The sequence below is a fragment of the Ursus americanus genome, chromosome 35, assembly GCF_024610735.1.
Source record: "Ursus americanus isolate L20-20 chromosome 35, mUrsAme1.1.p, whole genome shotgun sequence".
NCBI classification, from domain to species: Eukaryota; Metazoa; Chordata; class Mammalia; order Carnivora; family Ursidae; genus Ursus; species Ursus americanus.
Genome location: NC_142161.1, coordinates 18,028,551 through 18,049,831, shown reverse-complemented (window position 1 = coordinate 18,049,831; position 21,281 = coordinate 18,028,551). Strand labels below are relative to the sequence as shown.

At 36.2% G+C, this 21,281-nt stretch overlaps 1 protein-coding gene across 3 annotated transcripts; it reads right to left on the bottom strand.

Moving 5' to 3' along the window:
• Nucleotides 1–1,323: 1,323 nt before the first annotated feature.
• On the bottom strand, nucleotides 1,324–21,225 carry GEMIN2 (gem nuclear organelle associated protein 2). Of its 3 annotated transcripts, none has more exons than XM_045799645.2 (10): nucleotides 21,045–21,214; nucleotides 20,576–20,660; nucleotides 19,091–19,180; nucleotides 18,180–18,239; nucleotides 15,590–15,703; nucleotides 13,896–13,940; nucleotides 13,426–13,494; nucleotides 8,865–8,975; nucleotides 6,887–6,945; nucleotides 1,324–1,751 (listed from the first exon to the last, which is right to left on the bottom strand). In XM_045799645.2, the coding sequence occupies exons 1-10, from the start codon at nucleotides 21,179–21,181 to the stop codon at nucleotides 1,712–1,714; spliced, it is 810 nt and encodes a 269-aa protein (XP_045655601.2). In that variant the 5' UTR covers nucleotides 21,182–21,214; the 3' UTR covers nucleotides 1,324–1,711. The 3 variants fall into 3 exon arrangements, with proteins under 3 accessions (XP_045655601.2, XP_087715205.1, XP_087715206.1); XM_087859079.1 differs by lacking the exon at nucleotides 1,324–1,751 and adding an exon at nucleotides 3,128–4,205 and having other exon boundaries at nucleotides 21,045–21,225; XM_087859080.1 differs by lacking the exon at nucleotides 1,324–1,751 and adding an exon at nucleotides 3,128–4,205 and having other exon boundaries at nucleotides 20,930–21,069.
• Between the last annotated feature and the right edge of the window lie 56 nt (nucleotides 21,226–21,281).

Genomic DNA, 21,281 nt, shown 5'->3' with positions numbered 1-21,281 from the left:
GCAGATGCTTAACCGAGTCACCCAGGTGCCCCCTTTTGTAGATTTTTAATGCACATTAATGGCATGTTACAGGTTCTGAAAAAAAATCAAACAATAATTAGCTTAATTTTGTTTAACCTTATATTTGATTACAGTACCGTTTTTTTCAGAAACACTAACAGCTCGTATAAATCAATAATCTAAGGTACATTTAGGAAACATTTTTTTAGAACTTTGGTGGGAATTTGGTAATATGTATTGCAAAATATAATCTTGACATGAACACAGGTCAACTTGATCTTTCTCTGTAATTTCTGAAACATTTTTTCTTTGTTCTCGGATGCTAGAACTGATAACCTGAACCACTTTTAATCTAATTCAGCCTCCAACTAGGCTTATTCTGCTAAGAGAGACGGATGAAATAATCTTATTTTATGTTACTTATTTTTGAAGATTTTATTTATTTGAGAGCAAGATTGAGAGAGATCACAGATGGAGAAGCAGACTTGCCACTGAACAGGGAGCCCAATGCAGGACTTGATCCCAGGACCCCGGGATCATGACCTGAGCCGAAGGCAGATGCCCAACCCACTGAGCCACTCAGGTGCCCCAGATCTGCAGGTATTTCCAATCCCCTTTTCCTTTTCTTCCCCCCACCCCTGCCTTTTCCTTTTCTACCTCCTACTGGAAAGACTGGAAAGGCTTACAATTTTATTTCTCCACCTTCCTCGGAGCTAGGGATGATCATGTTACACACTTGTGGCCAACAAATGAATACGTATCTGCTGTGAATTTCTGGGGAAAGTTTTGCTGTTATGATTATCAGATGTGGAAGGCTATGAATCCTTCCCCCTTTTTCAGTCTTGAATACAGACACATTGCCTTGAACTGCAGTGGCCATCTTGTTACCAAAAGGGAAAGACCACAATACTCTCAGAGACATTGGTATTGTGGAGTCACTGACCCAACGCCAGTAGCCAGCTCCTCTTGACTTCTGGTTATGTGAGAAAAATAAATCCCTACTGAAAAAACATTGCTACTTGGATCTTCTGTTAAAGTAGAAAATATTCCTACCTGATAAAGAAATTTTAAGTGATATGAACAAGAGATCTGACAGACAAAACAGTGGACTTATTAGGGTATTACAGAAAATGATTTAAGGAAAAGTTTTGTGTAATAAAGTGGTTAAAAAGTATGGAGCTTAGAGGGAAAAAATTTTGATTAGTTTTGTTGCTATGAAAACATTTGCCACTTAATCAAGATTATCTTAATTCTAATACTAAGGACATTTATCCATTGTCTTTTGTTTTGTTCAAGAGTCAAACAAGATTTTAATAACCAAAACACATTTTCAATAAGAGTTTATGTGTATTTATGTAAAGAAACAATGAAAAAGCACCAAGGATCTCTGTAAAATTTCATCATACAGTTTCTGAACGGGATGCTTCATCAATAAATGGCACTCAATTTGTTTTAAAAGCATGTAATAACAGAAAACTGTTTAAACTGTTCATAAAAAACTGGCTGGTTGGGATTTTCCAAAGAATACTTAAGATACTCAAATCAATACAATTTATCTTCTGAATGTCAACTTGAGATGCACAGGTTAAGATGAAGACCCTTCAAATAATGTTGAAGATGTGATTCAGTTCTCACTTGAGTTGTCACTACATCCTCAAGACTCAGGCTGCCTTCACCACAGGTATCTTCTATCCCTGAGACACCAGCAACATCAAGATGGCTCATCAGCTAAATCACGTTGGTCAAAATACCTAGTAAAAAAAGAATTTCATGTATGCTTAAAAATATTAATAGCAGCACTACTTGTAATAGCAAAACACCACAAATAACCCTAACATCCATCAATAAGGGCATTCGTTGACTAAACGATGGTATATCTGCACAATGGAAGACTGCGGCTTTCTATAAGCCTCTTTTTTAGAAAAAGGAATGAGGAAAATACACTGCTATGTAGTATGACTTCTAGGATTTATTAAGTGAAAATGTATGTTTAGTATGTTACCTTTTGTAATGATGCGTAGGAATGCAGATAGATTTATATATACTTGCTTGTACTTTTAGAGAGAAACAGTGAATGGAAGGATAACCCCAAAATTAATAAAATGGAAAACTACAGAAGGGAGAAAGGGTAGAGAGGATAAAGGTGGGTTCTAAAATATTTCAAATGTACCTTGAGTTAAAATTTTAACTTTGAACAATGTAAATATTTTATGTAATTATAAAACAAGGTTAAATAAAAAAGAAAATCACCAAACCCAACCAAATGAATCTTCTCATTTATCATTTGCTGTTAAAATCACACAGAGGAGAGTAATTTCAAGTGATCTTAAATGTGATGTTCTGGTATATGTCCCTAGTGATATATACCAGAAACAAAAAGAACTGCAAAGAATTCTTAAACTGATTTCAATAGTTGTACTATAAGTAACACTGTTAGTATATTTATTCTGAAACTATTATGTGCATATTATAGGATAAAGCCAGTAACTGTTAATGTCAGAAACCAGAATTTTCAGCAGAGGAGAAAAGAAACATAAATAAAAATCATATAATCTTAAATCAGAACTGAAATTTCAATTTGAACTCATGATTTCATTTTTCTCTTTCTAAAAAATATGTACTTCCATCTCTGGTCATTGAAAAGGCCGAAAGGCAATGACCAATCTAATAACAGCTAGCTTCCCTAATTCCAAATTGGGGACTCTAAATACCATTTTCTACTTTAAAAGAGGAACTAGCACTCCTGGGGAAAAAAGACTGATTCCAGATCTGGGGCCAGAAATGTCTAAAATACATTTGAACCATCTAGACATACCTGAAAGAAGCATGAAAGACCACCAGGGTTATATAGAACAAAAAGCACAGGAACTGACCTGATGGGTTCCTTCTGGCCAAAGATGGAACAGTTTCACCATCAACAAGAATAATGACTGCAATATCCCTTTACCCGAATGCAGTGATCAACTTCATCACACTAAAAGTGGGACAACCAGACATTATGTGCCTCCTGATGTGCACCACAGCACCCATGGAGTCTTGCCAAACCAACAAAAAAACACTATATATGATAATCAAGCCTTTATTTTGTTATTTTTTTTTTTTAAAGACAGCCTGTTAGAAGACCTGCTTTTTTTTTTTTTTTAAGATTTTTTTAATTTATTTGACAGACAGCCAGCGAGAGAGGGAACACAGGCAAGGGGAGTGGGAGAGGAAGAAGCAGGCTCCCAGCAGAGGAGCCTGATGTGGGGCTCGATCCCATAACGCCAGAATCACGCCCTGAACTGAAGACAGATGCTTAATGACTGAGCCACCCAGGCGCCCCAATCAAGCCTTTAAACCAACCTACCTACCAGCTTACAGAAAATATGGGGGATAAATGAACACACTAAACACCATCACGAAGATACGACTGTTTTTTCGACAAATAAATGGCAGAGAAATCCAGGAAATTGATGGGAAGACTCAAGTAACATATCAAACAAAAGCAATGAGTGCATTTTACTTGGATCCTGATTTGGGTTTTTTTAAATTAGGTTTTTGGGTTTTTTTTTAGCAATTGATTATTTTCTGTCAACCTTATTTCCATTTTGTTTGCCTTTGTGAAAGAGCAGCTTAAGACTGCTCAGTGATTGTTCCTACGAATTCAGTGGCCTGAGCAGTGGCAGCTGTAGGCTAGTCTTCAGTGGCAGGCTGAGCACTCCAGTTTTCATTCAGTAGGGAACTGTCTGTGACCAGTCTGTGACTTCAGGCTGAGTAGTAGTAAACCCAGGAGCTAGATCAGTCCATTCACCCTGAAAGTCCTCCTTGGTCAAGCCTTTTCATCAGCGGCCTGCTCTTCCTTTTCAAGCTCTTCAGGATCTCTGTAGTAGTAGAGATCAGGCATGACTTTGCATGGGTGTTCACGGGAAATGGTGCCAAGCATGCACAAACTTCCCAGGCCAGGATCCACCACATCAGACCAACCGAGTGAGCTCCCTTGCTGTTACGAGAGATGGCAGTGTCCATGTAGCGCAGAGCAGTCTGTGTTACACAGAGCAGTGGTAGGCAGGTTAACATAAGACACCTCTGTGAGAGGCTGTGGGCAGTCCTGGCTCCAGGAAGGCTGCCTGGATCTGGTTAGTGGGTTCCAGAGGTGAAGCGGCCAACGGTAGGGAGTGGCTCCAGTAGCAGCAGCAAACTTCAGCACAGCTCGCTGGCTAATATTTCTGGATGACAGGACACTGACATCAGCTGGGTTTTCAGTGGCAACAATGGCACGAGCTGCCAGCAGAAGCATCTCCCAGGTTCTGTCCAGATTTTTTTTTTTTAAAGTAGGCTCCACACCCAGAATGGAGCCCAATGTGGGGCTTGAACTCATGACCCTGAGATCAAGACCTAAGCTGAGATCAAGAGTTGGATGCTTAACCGACTGAGCTACCCAGGTGCCCCTCTCTTCCAATTTATGATGTAGATACTATCACTTTTCCTTCTGTACATGTACTGCTCCATTTGGATGTCAAGGTTGGTGCCACCTAAGTCGGTTCCTGCTGTGAGGAATTTGAGGACATCTTCCTCCTACATTTGCAGGATATCAAGGGCTCTGGACATTGTGAAAGCTTCTCTTTAAGTTACCATGGGAATGCAGAACAAGAGCATGTGTTCGGACCTCTCCCTGGCTAGAGTGGAAAGGGAAAGAGTTGGATCCCGATTTGAATAATTCAAATGTAAGAAGACATTTTGGGACAATTGAGGCGTATGAAACATGAACTGGGCATCAGATAATACTGTGGAATTATTAAATTTATTAGGTGTGATACCAGTTTTAGAGTCATGTTTTTAAAAGATCCTAATCACTTAGATACACTAAAACAAGAGAAATGGCATGTCTGAGATTTGTTTAATATACATCAACAAAAAGGATGAGACAAATGAACATTGTGGTGAAGTTAATAAATGTTGAACTTGGGTGACGGATTGCTTGGGGCGGGGGTGGGGGCGGGCGTCTATTATTCTACCTTCATATATGCTTGAAAATCTCAATAAGAAGCTTAAAACATTTTTCATTGATAAAATAATTAAGGTGGTTAACATATGGCTATTAGATCCCATCTGAATGGGATTCCACTCATTTGAGTAGGTATTTCTACCAATTAGCCATTTTTGCCTTAAAGCTATAAAACAAACAAGACCAACAACAACAAAGAAACCCACAAGAGACTTATAACGATATTTGATACTTATATTGAAGTGGCTACAGCAAAGAGTCAAGGTCTATGTTATCTTTTTTCAAACGTGCTAGAATCTTCTTTAAGTCTTTTCTTCTTTTTTTTAGAGAGTGCCCACTGTGTGGGACAGAGGAAGATAGAGAGAGAATTTTAAGCAGACTCGACGCCAATGTGGGGCTCCATCTCAGGACCCTAAGATCATGACCTGAGCCAAAATCAAGAGTCGGCGCCTAACCAACTGAGCCACCCAGGTGCCCCTCTTCTGCAAGTTTTCTTAAGTGAAGCCTATAGTTTAAGAAAATTTTCTAGCCTAGAACTTATCTTCCATTTTTACGTAATGTTTTGAGGGGAAAAAAAATAACCATGACCAATCACTTGGATATTTCTTTTCTAATAACTGCACATTATAAAATATCAGTGAATTACTAGTCAGATGATATGTTTAAGTCTCTGGTTTCATTCAGTAATAGTTTACTGAACCTTAATTACTTAATGTTTCTGAACCTGTGTCTTCAGTCTGTGAAAGTGAAAGAAAAAACTCTGAGCTGCAAGGATTAAAGACCCAGTATACATATTGCCTAGGGCTCTCATTTAATCCTTATTACCAAGAGATGAGGTAGTCTGATAAGGGCACAGTCCAGAGCTTAGCTGTGGAACAAAGCTGCCTGGTTTTGGATCCTACCCTACAATTTACTAGCTTCATGATGGCAGGAAAGTTATTTTATCTCTTTCTGCCATGGTTTCCTCATCTGTAATTGATAACAATACCTACCTTCTAAGGATTAAATGAGTTTCTATTATGAAGTACTAAGAAAAATACTTGGCACGAAGTGCCTAGTTAAGTATTAATTATCACCAGCAGCATAATTATTATAGATTGAGAAACTATGTGTTGAATACTCTGAAAAAGTGTCTTGTTTGAGGAAGGATAACGGACACAGATCATTTACCTTCCCAATATTTAAATATAATATAAAGCTTTAAAAAGGTAGTACTGGCATTAGACTAAAAACACTGACCAATGTACAAAAATTTTTAAGTCCAGAAAGAGATCTAAAATAAATGTGTGCATGTATATGTGTAAGTATAATACACACATACTCATACACTTGAATTCAGAATATGAGAATGTTTTCAGATAAATTCCAGGTGGAATTTCAATGTAAGAAATGAAATTGAACACATACTAAATAAAAATATGTCCTAACTGAAAATGAATAAAGAACACAGGCAATTAAAAATGCAACAAAATGAAATACTTTCAACCTCACTGGTAATTAAACAAATGCAAATAAAAATAACTTGGATCTTTTTATTATTAGAATGGAAATATTTATATCAACCAAAAATGCCCAGTGTTGAATAGGAGATGGGCAGTCTCACTGACACTTTCATTGGAACACAGAAAGGTGTGAGTTTCTGGAAGGCAAACTATTAATAAATATCTTAGTTTTAAAAGTACATGCATGCCCTTCAACTTATTTCTAGGAGTATGCCCTTAGGAAATAATAGAGCTATAATGTATAAGGATCTACACTGCAGAATTACAGAGAAAACTAAAAAAAAAGGGAATTGTGATGCATACAATATTTCCTTATACCTCAATTTCCTCTGCCTGAAAATGAAAACAGTATTTTCTATTAATAACACTATTATAAAGCAAGGAGTCAAGGATTACTCACCTGCTAACCAGGCAGATTAATAAATTCAAAGCAGGAACCCGCTCATCATCTTTGTTGTCCTAAAGAAAAAAAAAAAATCAGAAAAATGTAGAGTGTTCTCCCTAGCACTTCTGAAACAAATTTCCTTTTAAGATGCAAAATATGAAAATTTTATTAGATAATAATAATCACATGGAAGTGGAAAACCTCAAAGAAAATGGAGAAAACTGTAGCATTAACAACCCCTGAGAAACATCTGACGTGATTTTTTAAAATATTTTATTTATTTGTCAGAGAGCGAGCAAGCGTACAAACAGGGGCAGCAGCAGGCAGAGGGAGAAGCAGGCTCCCCACTGAGCAGGGAGCCCAATATGGAGCTCAATCCCAGCCCCCTGGGATCATGACTGGAGCCGAAGGCACACACTTAACTGACTGAGCCACCCAGGTGTCCCCTGACATGATTTTTAAAAGAAAGGTCGTCAACAGGGAAAAGAAAGAGTTGAAGGTTCAAAGCAGACTAACTTGGGAGAGAGATTTTTCCTGGTTCCAACTAGAGGAGCAAAAAAACCCCCCTATGTCCTAAATAGACAGTAGTGAAGACAAACTATATAAAAATATTTTAAAGAACTTAACTGAGGAGTGAAATCCTGGCTTCTAGCATAAGACATACCAGAAAATACTCCAGCAGATCAGGGTTCTCAACTATGATGGAGGTAGTTACTGAACTATATGTTTTATAAAGTGGTCTTACAGAGTGTGAAGTTTATTTTTTATACATTTCAAGATATAGTTACAATAACCTATTGAGTAATGTTATAACAGACATGTCACGTGTTAATTCAAACTTGGGACACACTTCCATAATGTTAGTCTACTCAACTCTATGTGTCAAGCACTATATGGAACAAAGCTGAATAAAACTATTACCTGCTAATAGCAGAGAAGATGAAATATCCATACTAAATTTAATGAAAGGAAAAATGTGTTAAGTGCCCATAAAAAAGTATGAAGTATACTGGAAAAACAGGATGAAGAAATTCTTTTTAATTATTAGGATCAGGGAGAGTATCATAGAAAGGGGTGGAATATAAGCCAGATTGTGAAAAGTAAATGGTATTTAGATGCAGACTGGAAGAGTGACAAGACACTTCTGTAGAGGAAATAAAGTCTAGGAACAAAACATGTGAAATATTTACTGAGTAGCAAGTACATTTTGCTTGGAGTACAAGCCATAGAAGCTAGTTTGGCCCATATGATGGATGTTTAACAAAAATATTTTTGAGTAGTCAATAGAGAACAAGCATTATACATTTTGTGGAAGGGAAAGGAGAGATGAAAGAAAAAAATCACAAGTGGACTTAAGCTGGCATAAACTTATTTATACTGTAATGCTGCAGGCATGAGTTAGTGAAGCGTCTGACTGGAGAAATTCAACACAATCTTCACGCCAGAGACTGTTGACCACTGTAGCTTCCTGTTTTCCCTTACTCTTTAGCAAAGGAAGCTCATTTTTACCTAGGCACACTGTCCCCCAGCTAAAAGTAAACATTTCCCATAGTTCTTTATGGCCAAGTGACTAAATTCTGGCTAAATGAGCTATATATAGAGCTAGGTGTGCTTGTGGAACCTCTGGGAAGCTTTGTTAGAGGACAACCTTCTCTTCTTCCTAGTTCCTATAACCGAATATAATGGCTGAAACTCCAGCAGCCATCCTGGACCATGAGTTGAGCTTGACAATGGAAGCCACATGAGGGAGGACTCAAAAGCCTGGGTTATTGCCATCTTAGATTTGCTCTGTCCACCTGCAGACTTCCTTTATCTAAGAAAAACATGTCCATTTTATTTAAGCTACCGTTATTTTGGGCTTTTTAAAATTATGTGGCTAAATCTAATCTTGACTAATAAAATAGTCCATATTTTCCTATTTCAACGGAATCCTTTTTTATCAGCACATAAATCAATGAGTGCTTTCAATCTGAAATTGTAAGTTGTAACTTACCACTAAGAGCCTTACTTCAGAGCACCTTCTTGCAAGCTGCCGAATCAGTGAATGAGCCTCAGGTAACAAAGGTTTTTCAAGACAAGCCAATAAAGCATAAAGCCACCTTCCCTAAAAAGGATTTTAAAAAGTAGTAAGTAGCAAATACTGTACTATAAGTTTATTTTTTAAAATGTCGAAAGTTGTGTCTGGTTATTTGCTATGAATAAATTAATGTAACAATAACTGTATTATGTTTGGATATAGACAACAAGGGATCATCTAGACAGCCAGCTGGTATCTTTTGTATCTTCTTACTATAGACACAGAACACTGGACACTTCAAAATACCCTTATTTCCAAAGAGTTCATTTCAGAGATTCTTAATTGAAGTCCTAATTTATAGTAGAAAACTATATTAAGATGTGCATAAATCCTTGCAAAAATTAAGACATTTTTTTCCCTTACCCTTTACAGATAGATACACAAATACTTTTATAACTTTATAACTTTGCCCCGTGTCTATACAAAGGAACTATACTCTAGACGAAATAATGTTTTGAGGGGCACCTGGCTGGCTTGGTCAGTAGAGCATGCGACTCTTGATCTCAAGATTCTGAATTCAAGCCCCACGCTAGGTGTAGACATTACTCAAAAAAAATAAATCTTAAGAAATTATAAAAAAAATGTTTTGATACTTCTGTAAGTATCATGGCAAACTAAATCTATCCCCATCCTTTTTTTTTTTTTTTAAAGTAGGCTCTATGCCCAGCGTGGATCCCAATGTAGGGCTTGAACTCACAACCCTGAGATCAAGACCTGAGCTGAGATCAAGAGTCAGACACTTAACTGACTGAGTCACCCAGGCACTCCTATCCCTATCATTTTTTAAAATGGATTTTTTTTCAATTACAAAAGGAAGAAATACTCAATGCAGAAAAACTGAAGAATACAAAACACATAGAGTAAAAAACACACCTGCAATCCCACCATCCAGGTAAAATTTCTACTAATTTAAAAAATGCTAATTTTTATCGTTTTCATATATATATGTACAACTTTTAAAAAGTAAAGTTCCACTATTGTAGTAACATTAATAATGTGGTAATAACATTTTGTAGCCATCTTTTTTACTTGCAATACACAATAAATATCTCCCATGTTGTTAAATGGGATTAATGAGGGAATATTATTAATCTCAACATAGCACTTAGATAAATACTCTTTAACCAAGCACTTATCATAGTTTCCTGTCACTGCTGGTTTGTTCTTTCTTTCCCCAAACTCTGTGAAAGTATAATGATAGATATTATACCCCCAGGACCCAGTCTAGAATTGGAGCACAACAGGAGCTTAAATTAAAATATTTGTGGAATGAATGTTCCATTCTGGATGCACCATAATTTACTTAACCAGTTTCCTACTCTTGAGCACTTAGGTTTAATTTGTTGCTGTTACATAAGAAACAGTGTGATGAATATCCTTAAAGTTTCAGAGCATCTCTGATTGATTTTTTAGGCTAAATTCCTAGAAATAAAATTATAGCATGTTTATAAATATTTCTGAGATATAATCAATAAATTGTATCCCAGAAAAGTTATATCAAATTATATTTCCACCAGCAGTGTATATGACTGAGTTTGTTCTGAGCAATACATCACTTTGGAGAAATCTAAAGAATATTAAAAAATGTTTACACAGCAATTCATGCAACAAACTAAATTAGCTCCTCAAGCTACCCCAAATCAGTAAGACTTTTTCTAAACAAAAGATTCACATCCAAGTTTCTTTTATAAATAGTAAGTGGAATTCTCTTCTATATCATAAAAGCTATTAAACATTTAAACTTGGCTCAAATTCTCAGGGCTACATTTATGGTATATAACTGGCATTCAGGTTTCAAATGGTGCTTAAACCTCTACTGATTGTCTAAGATGTATTTATACTGAGAGGTGCCTTTTCTTAAAGCCAGTGAGCACTCTGTGGCAATACTAAAATGTAAAAACAAAACCCAAAACAAAATAGCTGAAGCTATTGCTTAATACCTTCACATCTGGATTAAAAACAAGGCTGTATTTATTTCTCAAGAAAAAATTAATCGCAAGTAAAGACATTTAAAAAAAGAGATCCATTTTCCTTTTGCTAGTTTACGATAAGCAAACCTCATGATACAGGTTTTTATACACTGATATTCTCAATAGTAGAGTTCTGACAGTACGGTTAATTGGATAGAGAAACTGAACACTGTTGATTTAAGAGACAGACTGACTCAAGGTTAGAATCAAAGGATTAATTAGGTTAAAATTTAGTAAATCAGTTGTCAGTTCCTCTGGCAAATATAAGTACTTTTTGGTAGTATGCTCTCACTAATAAACAGGAAAAGTCTAACTTATCACCCTCTTTAGAAATTAAAAAAAAAAAAATCCAAAAAAATCTTACAACAAAAAGTTTAAAAAATAAAGTTTAAAGGAAGAGAAGGAAAACAGGTCCGGTAATACTGCTAATAGGTCACTATCAGAGAGAAAGAACGGATATAGAATTTAAAGTTCAATATCCAGATGCCAATGAACAAGTAATATGAATATGAACAAAGTTACCTACTGAAGGTTGACCTAATATACCAATGATGGGAAAAATAAGTCAGTTTCACTGACATTCAAGAAAATACAAATTATATTTACTTTGAAGTACTACTATAAATTCACTAAATTTGAAAGCAAACAGAACTTATGTGAGATTGAACAATATGGAATTACTGATGATCAAATGTTTTTAACCTACAAAATCAGCAAATGCACATGGTTCAACTTAAAGTGGAGCCGCAGGGAAAAATAAGACTCCTTTGCCAATGGCATTATTAACTGGTTCATTCCTTTTGGAAAGCCATGTAGCAGAATATAACAAAAGCTTATAAAACCTTGATCCAGTAATTCTACTCTAGCAATATCCTGAGAAAATAATTAAAATGAAATTAGTATAAATGTTTATAATTTAGTCATGATTGTAAAATAGAAGAACCCAGATGGTCAATAATGAGAGAATCAAAGTAAACTATGAGACATTAAGACAATGGAAATTATGTGAATTACATTATCATATAGAAATATATATATGAAATGTGAGCTAGAAAACCCAGAATAATATATTAATTATACTATGTAAAAAGACATGTTTGACCACTGAATCAGAAACAATGATTTTATCTATCTATTTTTATTTATTTATTTTTAAAGTAGGCTCCGTGCTGGGCATGGAGCTCAATGTGGAGCTTGAACTCACAACCCTGAAATCATGACCTGAGCTGAGCTCAAGAGCTGGATCCTTAACCATGGTCTTGAAATCAAATTCACAAAAGAATATCAAATACCAACACTAATAGCAAGTACTGTGTGCCAGGCATTACTCTAAGGACTTTGTATATAACTTCTTGAATCCTCTAATAACCTACGAGTTGTTATTTGCATTTTACAGACAAGGAAACTGGAGCACATAAGGATTCAGTACTTGCTTAAGGTGACACATATCCTAACTGGCGGAACGGAGATTCACATCCCAGCAAGCCGGCTATACTCTTAACAACCCTGCTGCACTGCCCCTCTACTTTAGTTTTATATTTACAGCTCCTTTTTCACCTTCAAAAATGGGTTACTTTGGTGGGCATTATACAAATGAATTATCTGCTTAATCCCCTGGTAAGAAATTTTATTATCCCTTGAAATTAGATTTAGTTTTTAGAAACACAGATTTTTTACAGTTAAGGATATTTGGAAAAAAGTGTACCTGAGGCTCCAAAGCTCCCTGTCAAAGCATAAGATATAATCTTTGCCCTCCAGAAACTTATAGTCTGCTGGGAGAAACAGATAAACCAACACTGCAATAAAATGTATAAGTTTTTAAGCCTGCCATCCAGCCAAGTGGCTTAGATAAGTCTCTTACATTAAGTATAATGATCATATTCTTTATCACTAGATTTTCATTTTTCGTTTTTGTATTTTATTCTTTTAAATCTCTACTATATAACATGTACATTTAAAGGGAAAAAATTAATGTTTAAAGTCACTGTTTCTGAGGCACCTGGGTGGCTCAGTAGGTTGAGCGTCTGACTCTTGATTTCAGCTCAGGCCTTGACTGATCTCAGGGTCTTGAGTTCAAGCCCCATGTAGGGCTCCAAGCTGGGCATGAAGCCTCCTTAAAAAACAAACAAACAAAAACAACACACACAAACACACAAGAAAAGAAAATGCATTTCAAATTTCTTTAAGCCAGCACTACTCAAAATTGGATGTCCAGACTGGATGTCAGTCGGTGACCTATTTGTTATTGGACTGCAGTGAGATAAGGTGCTTCTCCCAGGATACAAATCAACTCTTTAGTTGACTTTTTCCAAGGCAAATCTTTCTCAATGAAAGAAATAGTATGTTGATTTGCACTCTACTCTTAAGTTATCTCACTGCAAACAAGCACAGTTTGCATTGTACACAGTTATACATACAGGTATAATACACATATATTCATATCTCATATATAAAATAAGTATATATAATTTTGTCAGAATTATGAAAATAAAAAGATGCAATACTACCAATTCCGGAGTAAAATCTCTTTCTCCAAACCAATTACTCAGATATTCCAAGACACTAGTTACTGTTGCCTAAAAAGGGGGGAAAGGGGAGATGGAAGAAATGTATTAGTAATAAAACAAAGACAAATTCAACATGGGTTGAAATGTATATAATTGAATAGTTTAGCAACATGATTTAGCATGAGCTCTAGAATTAGATCAAACTGGGATTAAACCCCATGCTGCCAGCAGAACTTGCTGAAAAACCACCTACAAGTCCCTTAACTTTCAATTTTGCTTCCTAATCTATAACAAGTGGACATTAATAATAATTCTCCATATAGGATAGTATTGGGAATTAAACAACAACTGTTAAAAGAGGTTAGGACAGGGCTTTACATACTGTAAGTATTCAATAAATGTGTTCATATACTCTCATACACACTGGAAACAAAAAAATACACACATCCTTATTATTAGACGGATTTTACCTGATTCATTCTGCTAACAATACTAAGCAAGGGAGGAAAACCAATCTGAAAGAAAAATAAGACTGAAATTTACTAAATGGTATTATAAAGGGTGCTTCATTGTTTTCAAACTGGTGAATTTTTTACCACACTTTTTAAAAACAAAGAATAACAGGAAATTCCTTCACAACCCATTATAATAAAACATTCCATCAACTATTATGTTGGTAATACCTCAAAAAATGTTTTGCTATTTGAATATATAAATTTAAAAATAATGACTTTAGTAATTAAAATATGAAATTTCTTAAACTGATACTACGATACTACTGATACTATATTAACATGCTGCACACACTTTTTCAAAATCTTCAGCTAAAGTTAACATTTTCAGGAATTAAGGGTACTCAGAGTAATTTTTTCCAAACCTAATCTGATTCAATTAAAAAAGTATTTTGAAGTTTAATGCTGGGAGCCCTCATTATAAAAATAGCATTGACTTTAGAGAAAGTTAAGAGGATACGCATAATCGGCTTCCTAAATGGTTCTTCCACATGGTGTATTTTACTTGTATATATTTTGTAATAACAAGCTAAATAAGGAAGTTTTAATTTTTGTCAAATTTTACATTTTAAAATGTAACATACATTAGGGGTTTTATCCAAAAGAACAGATTGTATAAGAAACAGGGCCAAATTAGTTCACTTACATATCTGAATCTATTTAACTCTACCACCATGTGTGAGAGTGCCTATTTTCCCAGCCATTGTTAACACAGCCTATCATATTTCCTTTGCTAATGGCAGCTCAGTGGAGTTATGAGTTATATTTCTATTACGAGTGAATATGGCATCTTCTCGTATAACAGCAATTCACATTTTTCTTTCTGTGAGTTATTTATATCCTTTGCCTTTTCTGTTTTAATTGGGTTCTTGGTCTTTTAGTGCTTTTTGGAGTTTTTGTTTGTTTGTTTTTAAACAAAGCCCAATGTAGGGCTTGAACTCATGACCTCGAGATCAAGACCTGAGCTGAAATCAAGAGTCGATGCTCAACCTACTGAGCCACCTAGGCGCCCAATTTTTAGAGCTTGTACATTTTTTGGTTCAATTACTTTTAAATGGGAAAAACACACACACTGTGGGGACAAGAAGCAGTTGGCCACATAATTTATGATTAGAATAAAGCCATGAGAAATTTAAATATACCTTCAACACCTCATCTCCAGAATATGAAATCTACAAGCATTTTTAAGCACCTAATTGTGTCATGTTTCCCTTTGTTTCCCTGACTACTCAAAACTCAAAACCCATGTTTAATCATTAATAAAACAAAAAACAAAAAAAAAAACCCTGAATCCTATCTAACTCATGAAGTCATCACATAGCTAAAACCTAAGAGATATGAAACCCACCTAAAAAAAGTCACAGTACATTGTTTCAGAAACTGGGCTGCACATTTTCAAGTTAAAGAGCCAATTAACTAGGTCACAGGTTGGCAAACATTTTCTGTAAAGAGCCAGACAGTAAGTATTTTAGGTTTTGCAGGCCACACACTGTCTCAGTAACTTAGTATTATAAAAAAAAACACTATTAGCTCATGGGCTGTACAAAAACAGGCTAAAGACTAGATTTGGCCTAGGCTGTAGTTTGTAGAATCTTTGTATTCAATCATGCACCAAAAGTAGAACCCTTTTTGTTTATCCACAGATCACCTACTTGCACATAATCGATTCCAGGACCTTCATTTGTAGCTGGTCCAACAGCACCTTCAGCACATAACCTTTCACCCAGACAAAATTTTTTCCAGCCTTCTTCATCTTCAGATTTTGGCTAAAATGAAAGAAAAAAAAGAGAATTATTTCTTTTTTTTTTTTTTTTAACTGAATAGTAAAAAAAGGAGTCAAGTCCTCTATAGTCCTATCACTTCAACAGAAAGATATGGTGCCTGTTACAGGCTGAATTTTGTCCCCCCAAAATTTGTATGTTGAAGCCATACCCTCCAGTATCTTAGAATGTGACTGTATTTGGACAAGCCCTTTATAATGGATATTAAAATCAGGCTTTTAGGGTGGGCTTTCATCCAATCTGACCGATGTCCTTATAAGAAGAGGAAATTTAGGGGCACCTAGATGGTCCAGTTAGTTAAGCATCCAACTCTTGGTTTATGTTCTGGTGGTGATCTCAGGCCTCAAGTCAGGCTCCACGCTCAGTGTGGAGTCAGCCTGAGAGTCTTTCCCCCTCTCCCTTTGCCTCTCCCCACAGCCTCCCTCACAGGTGTACACTCTATCTCTAAAATAAATACATCTTAAAAAAAAAAAAAGGAAATGCAGAGGTAACAGGAGGCACCTGAGATGCTTGTGCACATAGGAAAGACCATGTGAGGGCACAGCCAGATGGCCACCTGCAAGCTAAAGAGGCCTCAAGAGGAACCAAACCTGCGAATACCTTGATCTTAGACTTCTAGCCTAGACAACTATGAGAAAATAAATTAGTTTGCTATAAAACCCAGTCTGTAGTATTTTGTTATGGCAGCCCTAGCAAATTAATACAGTGCTCAAGTGTTACACATTATGTGTTTAGTTTGGATCACGCCTTAATGGACACTGACAAACAAGGGTTTGTTCAAGAGGGTGATAAAGATGGAAACTGGTATGGGAAAAAAATGCACTGAAAGCACGTACAAGAACGAAGGATGTTTAGACCAGGGAAGGAGACAGAATTACATGCTTCACATGCTTGGAAGGGCAGTCCAATCAAAGAAGGAATAGATTTATTTTACACTAACAAATGCAAGAACAGTGGGGAGAAGCATTAACAAAACAATTTTTATTTGTACACGACACTTTGCACATTACTTTCCACAGGTGTAGTTTTCTCCCCCTGAGGATAAATAGCTTTCATTAGATTCTCAGGACAAACATGAGACCCCTGAAAGGTTAAAACCTATTGTACTAGAACACTGTATCTGCCCTTTCCCTTTATTCCATTAGGTCAGAGACTATTTCTATTTCAGGTAACACTGAATACCCTGATTATTAAAGATAGCAGGTGCTTAATAAATGAATAAATCAATAAATAAATGTTTATATTTACCTAGTTGCTTTAAATGTCAGATCATTTTATTTACATAACATTTACTTTTGCTATGATGAACATGCTATTGCTATTAATATTTCACTGTTTTGATGGATCATAATTTATTCAATTATGTTCATTTACATTTTTGACAAAATTATATTGTCATAATGTTACCGATGCAGCTTCTTTTTGAATTAGTAAGCATGTACCCAAAAGTCCCTACACTGAGCAAGAAAAAAATGTTATCTACTCACCTACCCTCTCTACTACTACCCCCTTCTCCCAGGAGGCCTCATAGCACAGGGAAAAGCTTTAGAGCCAAACTTTGGTTTGAATCTCAGCTATACCTTTTATGAGTTAAATGATCTTGGGCAAGTGATGTTAGCTCGTTTCACAGTTTTCCTAGAGCAGAGCTTTCAATTGGTATGGAGAAGCAAGTAGAATCCATATACTGAATTTCTCAGCTTTCAGCTTGTAGTCCAGCCTCCTCCATTTATCCCAAGGTGTTACTTTGTAAAAGATATTAGGAAACACTGCCTAGAGGAAGCTTCTAAAGTCTGAAGTCTATGAACTACTTGAAACTGGGAGCAAAACTGTGTGCTTTGGTGCGCGCAATTTTTTCCTCTGAAGATAAACAAATAGCTTTTGTGTGATTCTCAGGAAGAATTTGAGACTCCCTAAAAAGTTAAAAGTCTTGTTCTGGAACAATGTATCCAACTCTTCTCCAATTCCCTTTTTTATTCAGTAGTCCAGCTACAACACATCTCCTTAAGTTGAAAATTAGATTATCTAAACTGACAAAGCACAGAAAATACTACTTTCTAATATGCACAACAGGCTTTACTAAAGTGTCACTGGTATTGGCATCATTACTTCACCAGGAAAATCCAATAAACCCTTATTCAATCTTCTTGTAAATACTTAAAATGCATTTATTTTCTAAAATAGCAATGTGTAGAAGAACCCTTAAAAATTTGTAGAGGCTGAACAATTACCTATTCAAAGTCTCTCAAGATGCTATGGATTAAAACTTATAAAAATAACAACCTGCATTACTGCTTCTATACTTTTAAGGCTACTAATATAACAGAATTGTTTCTATTAAGGGGCAATGAAAAAGAACAAAAATAATATAAACTAAGTAAGTGAATCTTTAAAGACTAGCATTAAATATGGACTATTTCAAATAGGTATACACTGTACAATTTAAACAAAGAAACTTACATACCATGGTCACGTTACTGTCTAACTGTTGTGATTTCCAGTGATTTCTATGTCTGATCACACTCTAAAGGAAGAAAAGTTAGGCAAGTGATCTTCGGAGAATGAGTAACTGAAAAGAAATCAATTGTGCAACATCCTAGCAATCCTGAAACTTGGAAGACATGTTTCAAACTGTATTATGTCCAATGATTATAATCTGGTAATTGATTAATAAATATTTTAACTTTATCCTTCAGCATAATGAATCTTGGGTCTCCTGGGTAGCTCAGTCAGTTAAGCAACTGACTCTTGGTTTTGGCTCAGGTAATAATCTCCTGGGTTGTAGGATCGAGCCCCTCCTAGACCTCCACGCTCATTGCTCACTGGGGAGTCGGCCTGAAGATTCTCTCCCTCTGCTCCTCCCCCCCACTCAAATGCCTGCCTGCATGCGTGTGCATGCTCTCAAATAAATAAATCTAAAAAAAAAGAAAGACGAATGAATCTTATTATTCCAACTACAGTCTAGGAACAGAAATAAATCTTGAGGGAGGAAGGTAGGAAGGGGTCTAATTTTTATTTAAAATTCAATTAGCCAACATATATTACATCATTAGTTTCCAATGTAGAGTTCAATAATTCATCAGTTGCATATAACACCCAGTGCTCATCACATCACGTGCCCTCTTTAAAGCCCATCACCCAATTACCCCCTCCCCCACCCACCTGCCCTCCAGCAACCCTCAAGTTTGTTTCCTATAGTTAAGAGTCTCTCATGGTTTGTCTCCCTCTCTGATGACTTCCCATTCAGTTTTCCCTGCCTTCCCCTACAGTCCTCTATGCTGTTTATTACATTCCACATATGAGTGAAACCATATAATAACTGTCTTTCTCTGGTGGAAGGGGTTTAATTTGAATAAATAATTAAAGTACACTTACCTGTCGAACAGATGAAAACTGTGCCACTTGTTGTTGTTGCCACTGAAGTGTGGGAGAATATCCTTCAGGAGCAGGCTGGCATCCTGAAAGCTATAAATTAGTTCATAAATATTAAAATCAGTGTTAGTGTTATAACTAGAATCTCATGCCTCTGCAAAATAAAAGCAGAATCAAGATGAAGAGTAGTAAAGTAAATGATTAAGCTTATATAAGAAAGATACTATATTCTTGCAGATTCAAAAAAGTAGGCCCTTCACTTTATTATTTATGTCCAAGTTTAAACGTTAGGAAAAGATCCTTGTAGAGTCACTTCAATAAGAGCAATCTGGAATGGTTCATAGTTGGAGTTTCTAAACTAAGAAATCTAAATTATATGAGCCCTGAAAATATAATTAGTCCTACCTTTCTATAATAGAAAAACAAAGAGATATATCCAAAATAAAGAATTTTGGTATGGGCAGAATGTACTCAAATAATCTAAGACACTTGACTTTACAAAGGCAACTTTAGCTTCCTAAGACAGCACAACAGTTCAAAATTGATGACAGACTGCCTTGAAATAAAAGTGTACTTTTCAAAAGCTAGGTATATAAGACATTCTCGTCCATCAACTAAAAATTTCTGAAAATAAATTATATGCAACATCATAGTATCGGAGTTAAAATATCCTGATAATAAACATAAGATAAAAAATTACTTGGAACATAAAAGGAAAAGGACCTATCACAATTTAAAAACTGCTGCTCTCCTTTGACCTTAGGTTAAATAGCACGACCTCAGAGAGACCTTCTGCGACAACTCCACCTTGTTACTTACTGGTCTTCATACAACCTAATTTTCTTATCAACAGTCACAATAAATAATTAGTTTGTTTGCTGGTTTACTCTCTGTCTTCCAAAGGAGAATGTAAACTCTACTAGGGTGGGGATTTTTGTGTCTAATTCTCTGTTGTATTCCCAGTGCCTAGCACAACCTAGTTGCTTAATAAAAAATACACTGGATAAATAAATGAACAAAAACGTTCAAGATGTGCAAGTAGACAGAAAAATGTAACATACTTGAGTATTTCTTCTTAAAAACAAAACTTAGTCAAATTCACAACATGCAAACTACAGTAAATAACATTAAACACCAGTCCAAGAATAATTATGAAGACAAGTGGAAAAAGGTTCCCTAAAAATAAATGATAACGTAAGTAACCTATTTAAAGAGTCCTTTAGGACTGCCCTAAAGTATGATGAGTCTCCACGAATGCCAGGATTACTGACAACCTCAGTTTTTTGACTGTAAACCTCATTTACAACAGTAAATGCCAACTGTCCTTTTGGGGAAAAAGAACAACCTAATGTCTAATATCACTGGGAGTAGTCAAATCTTACATATATCATAAAGATACTGTGGGATACCATAGGAAAAGCACCGATCTTTCCATTTGGGCGGGGGAGGGGGAAAGGGGTGAATCCCCCGCTGGGTAATAAAACTCACAGAAACATTCACACTTTGCTTCCTTTTCAACTTCTTTGGGTCAATTTGAGCTACCACAACATCTGGACATTGAGCTGCTTCGATCCTACAAATAAGTAATAAATTAAAGAAATGTGAGTACGGCTGTGCTTTGTTCATGTGTAGTAAAACGAGCGGTACATTTCTACGGTTCTTTACGAAATCAGAAAAAACGTTCAGAATTGCAATTGACGTAGTAAACAATATATTTCCGAAATTAACTGGATTGAAAGCAAGGAAATCTAGAAGTACACATCTGGACACAGGTAAACAAAATAAGTTCATAAAAACTCGCCCAGATAAAGATATAATCAAGTGATATTGATTCGACCCTACCTCGCGTGAGACCGGGAAGGGCAACAGAGGCGGGGCTTTATTACACTTAGGAGTCGAGCTGTGCCCAGGGGCATAGCGGACGACCAGCCCACCCGCACAGGGTCGAATCACTCACTGGACCCGCCTCAGGTATTCCTGAGGCGTCCTCGGGGGTACGGAGGGATCAAAACTTTCTGTCAAGTCGCAGGGCTCCACTGGCAACAGCCTGGGCATCAACTCTTCTACTGCAGACTCCGCGGGTATCCACGCCATGGTTTTTAATCCAGCCAGTCCCACTCAGCGCATGCGCCAAATCTAGGTCACGGCGCAGGCGCAGAGGGAGGCACCTTAGGCGCGGAGTCGAGGGAGGCAG

Coding starts and splice junctions, on each gene's coding strand:
- GEMIN2 (XM_087859079.1), bottom strand. CDS start 21,181: ATGGCGTGGATACCCGCGGAGTCTGCAGTAGAAGAGTTGATGCCCAGG. Junction 20,661..21,044: donor GAATACCTGAGGCGGGTCCA/GTGAGTGATTCG, acceptor ACTTATTTGTAG/GATCGAAGCAGCTCAATGTC. Junction 4,206..6,886: donor TTAATCTGCCTGGTTAGCAG/GTGAGTAATCCT, acceptor CCTGTCATCCAG/AAATATTAGCCAGCGAGCTG.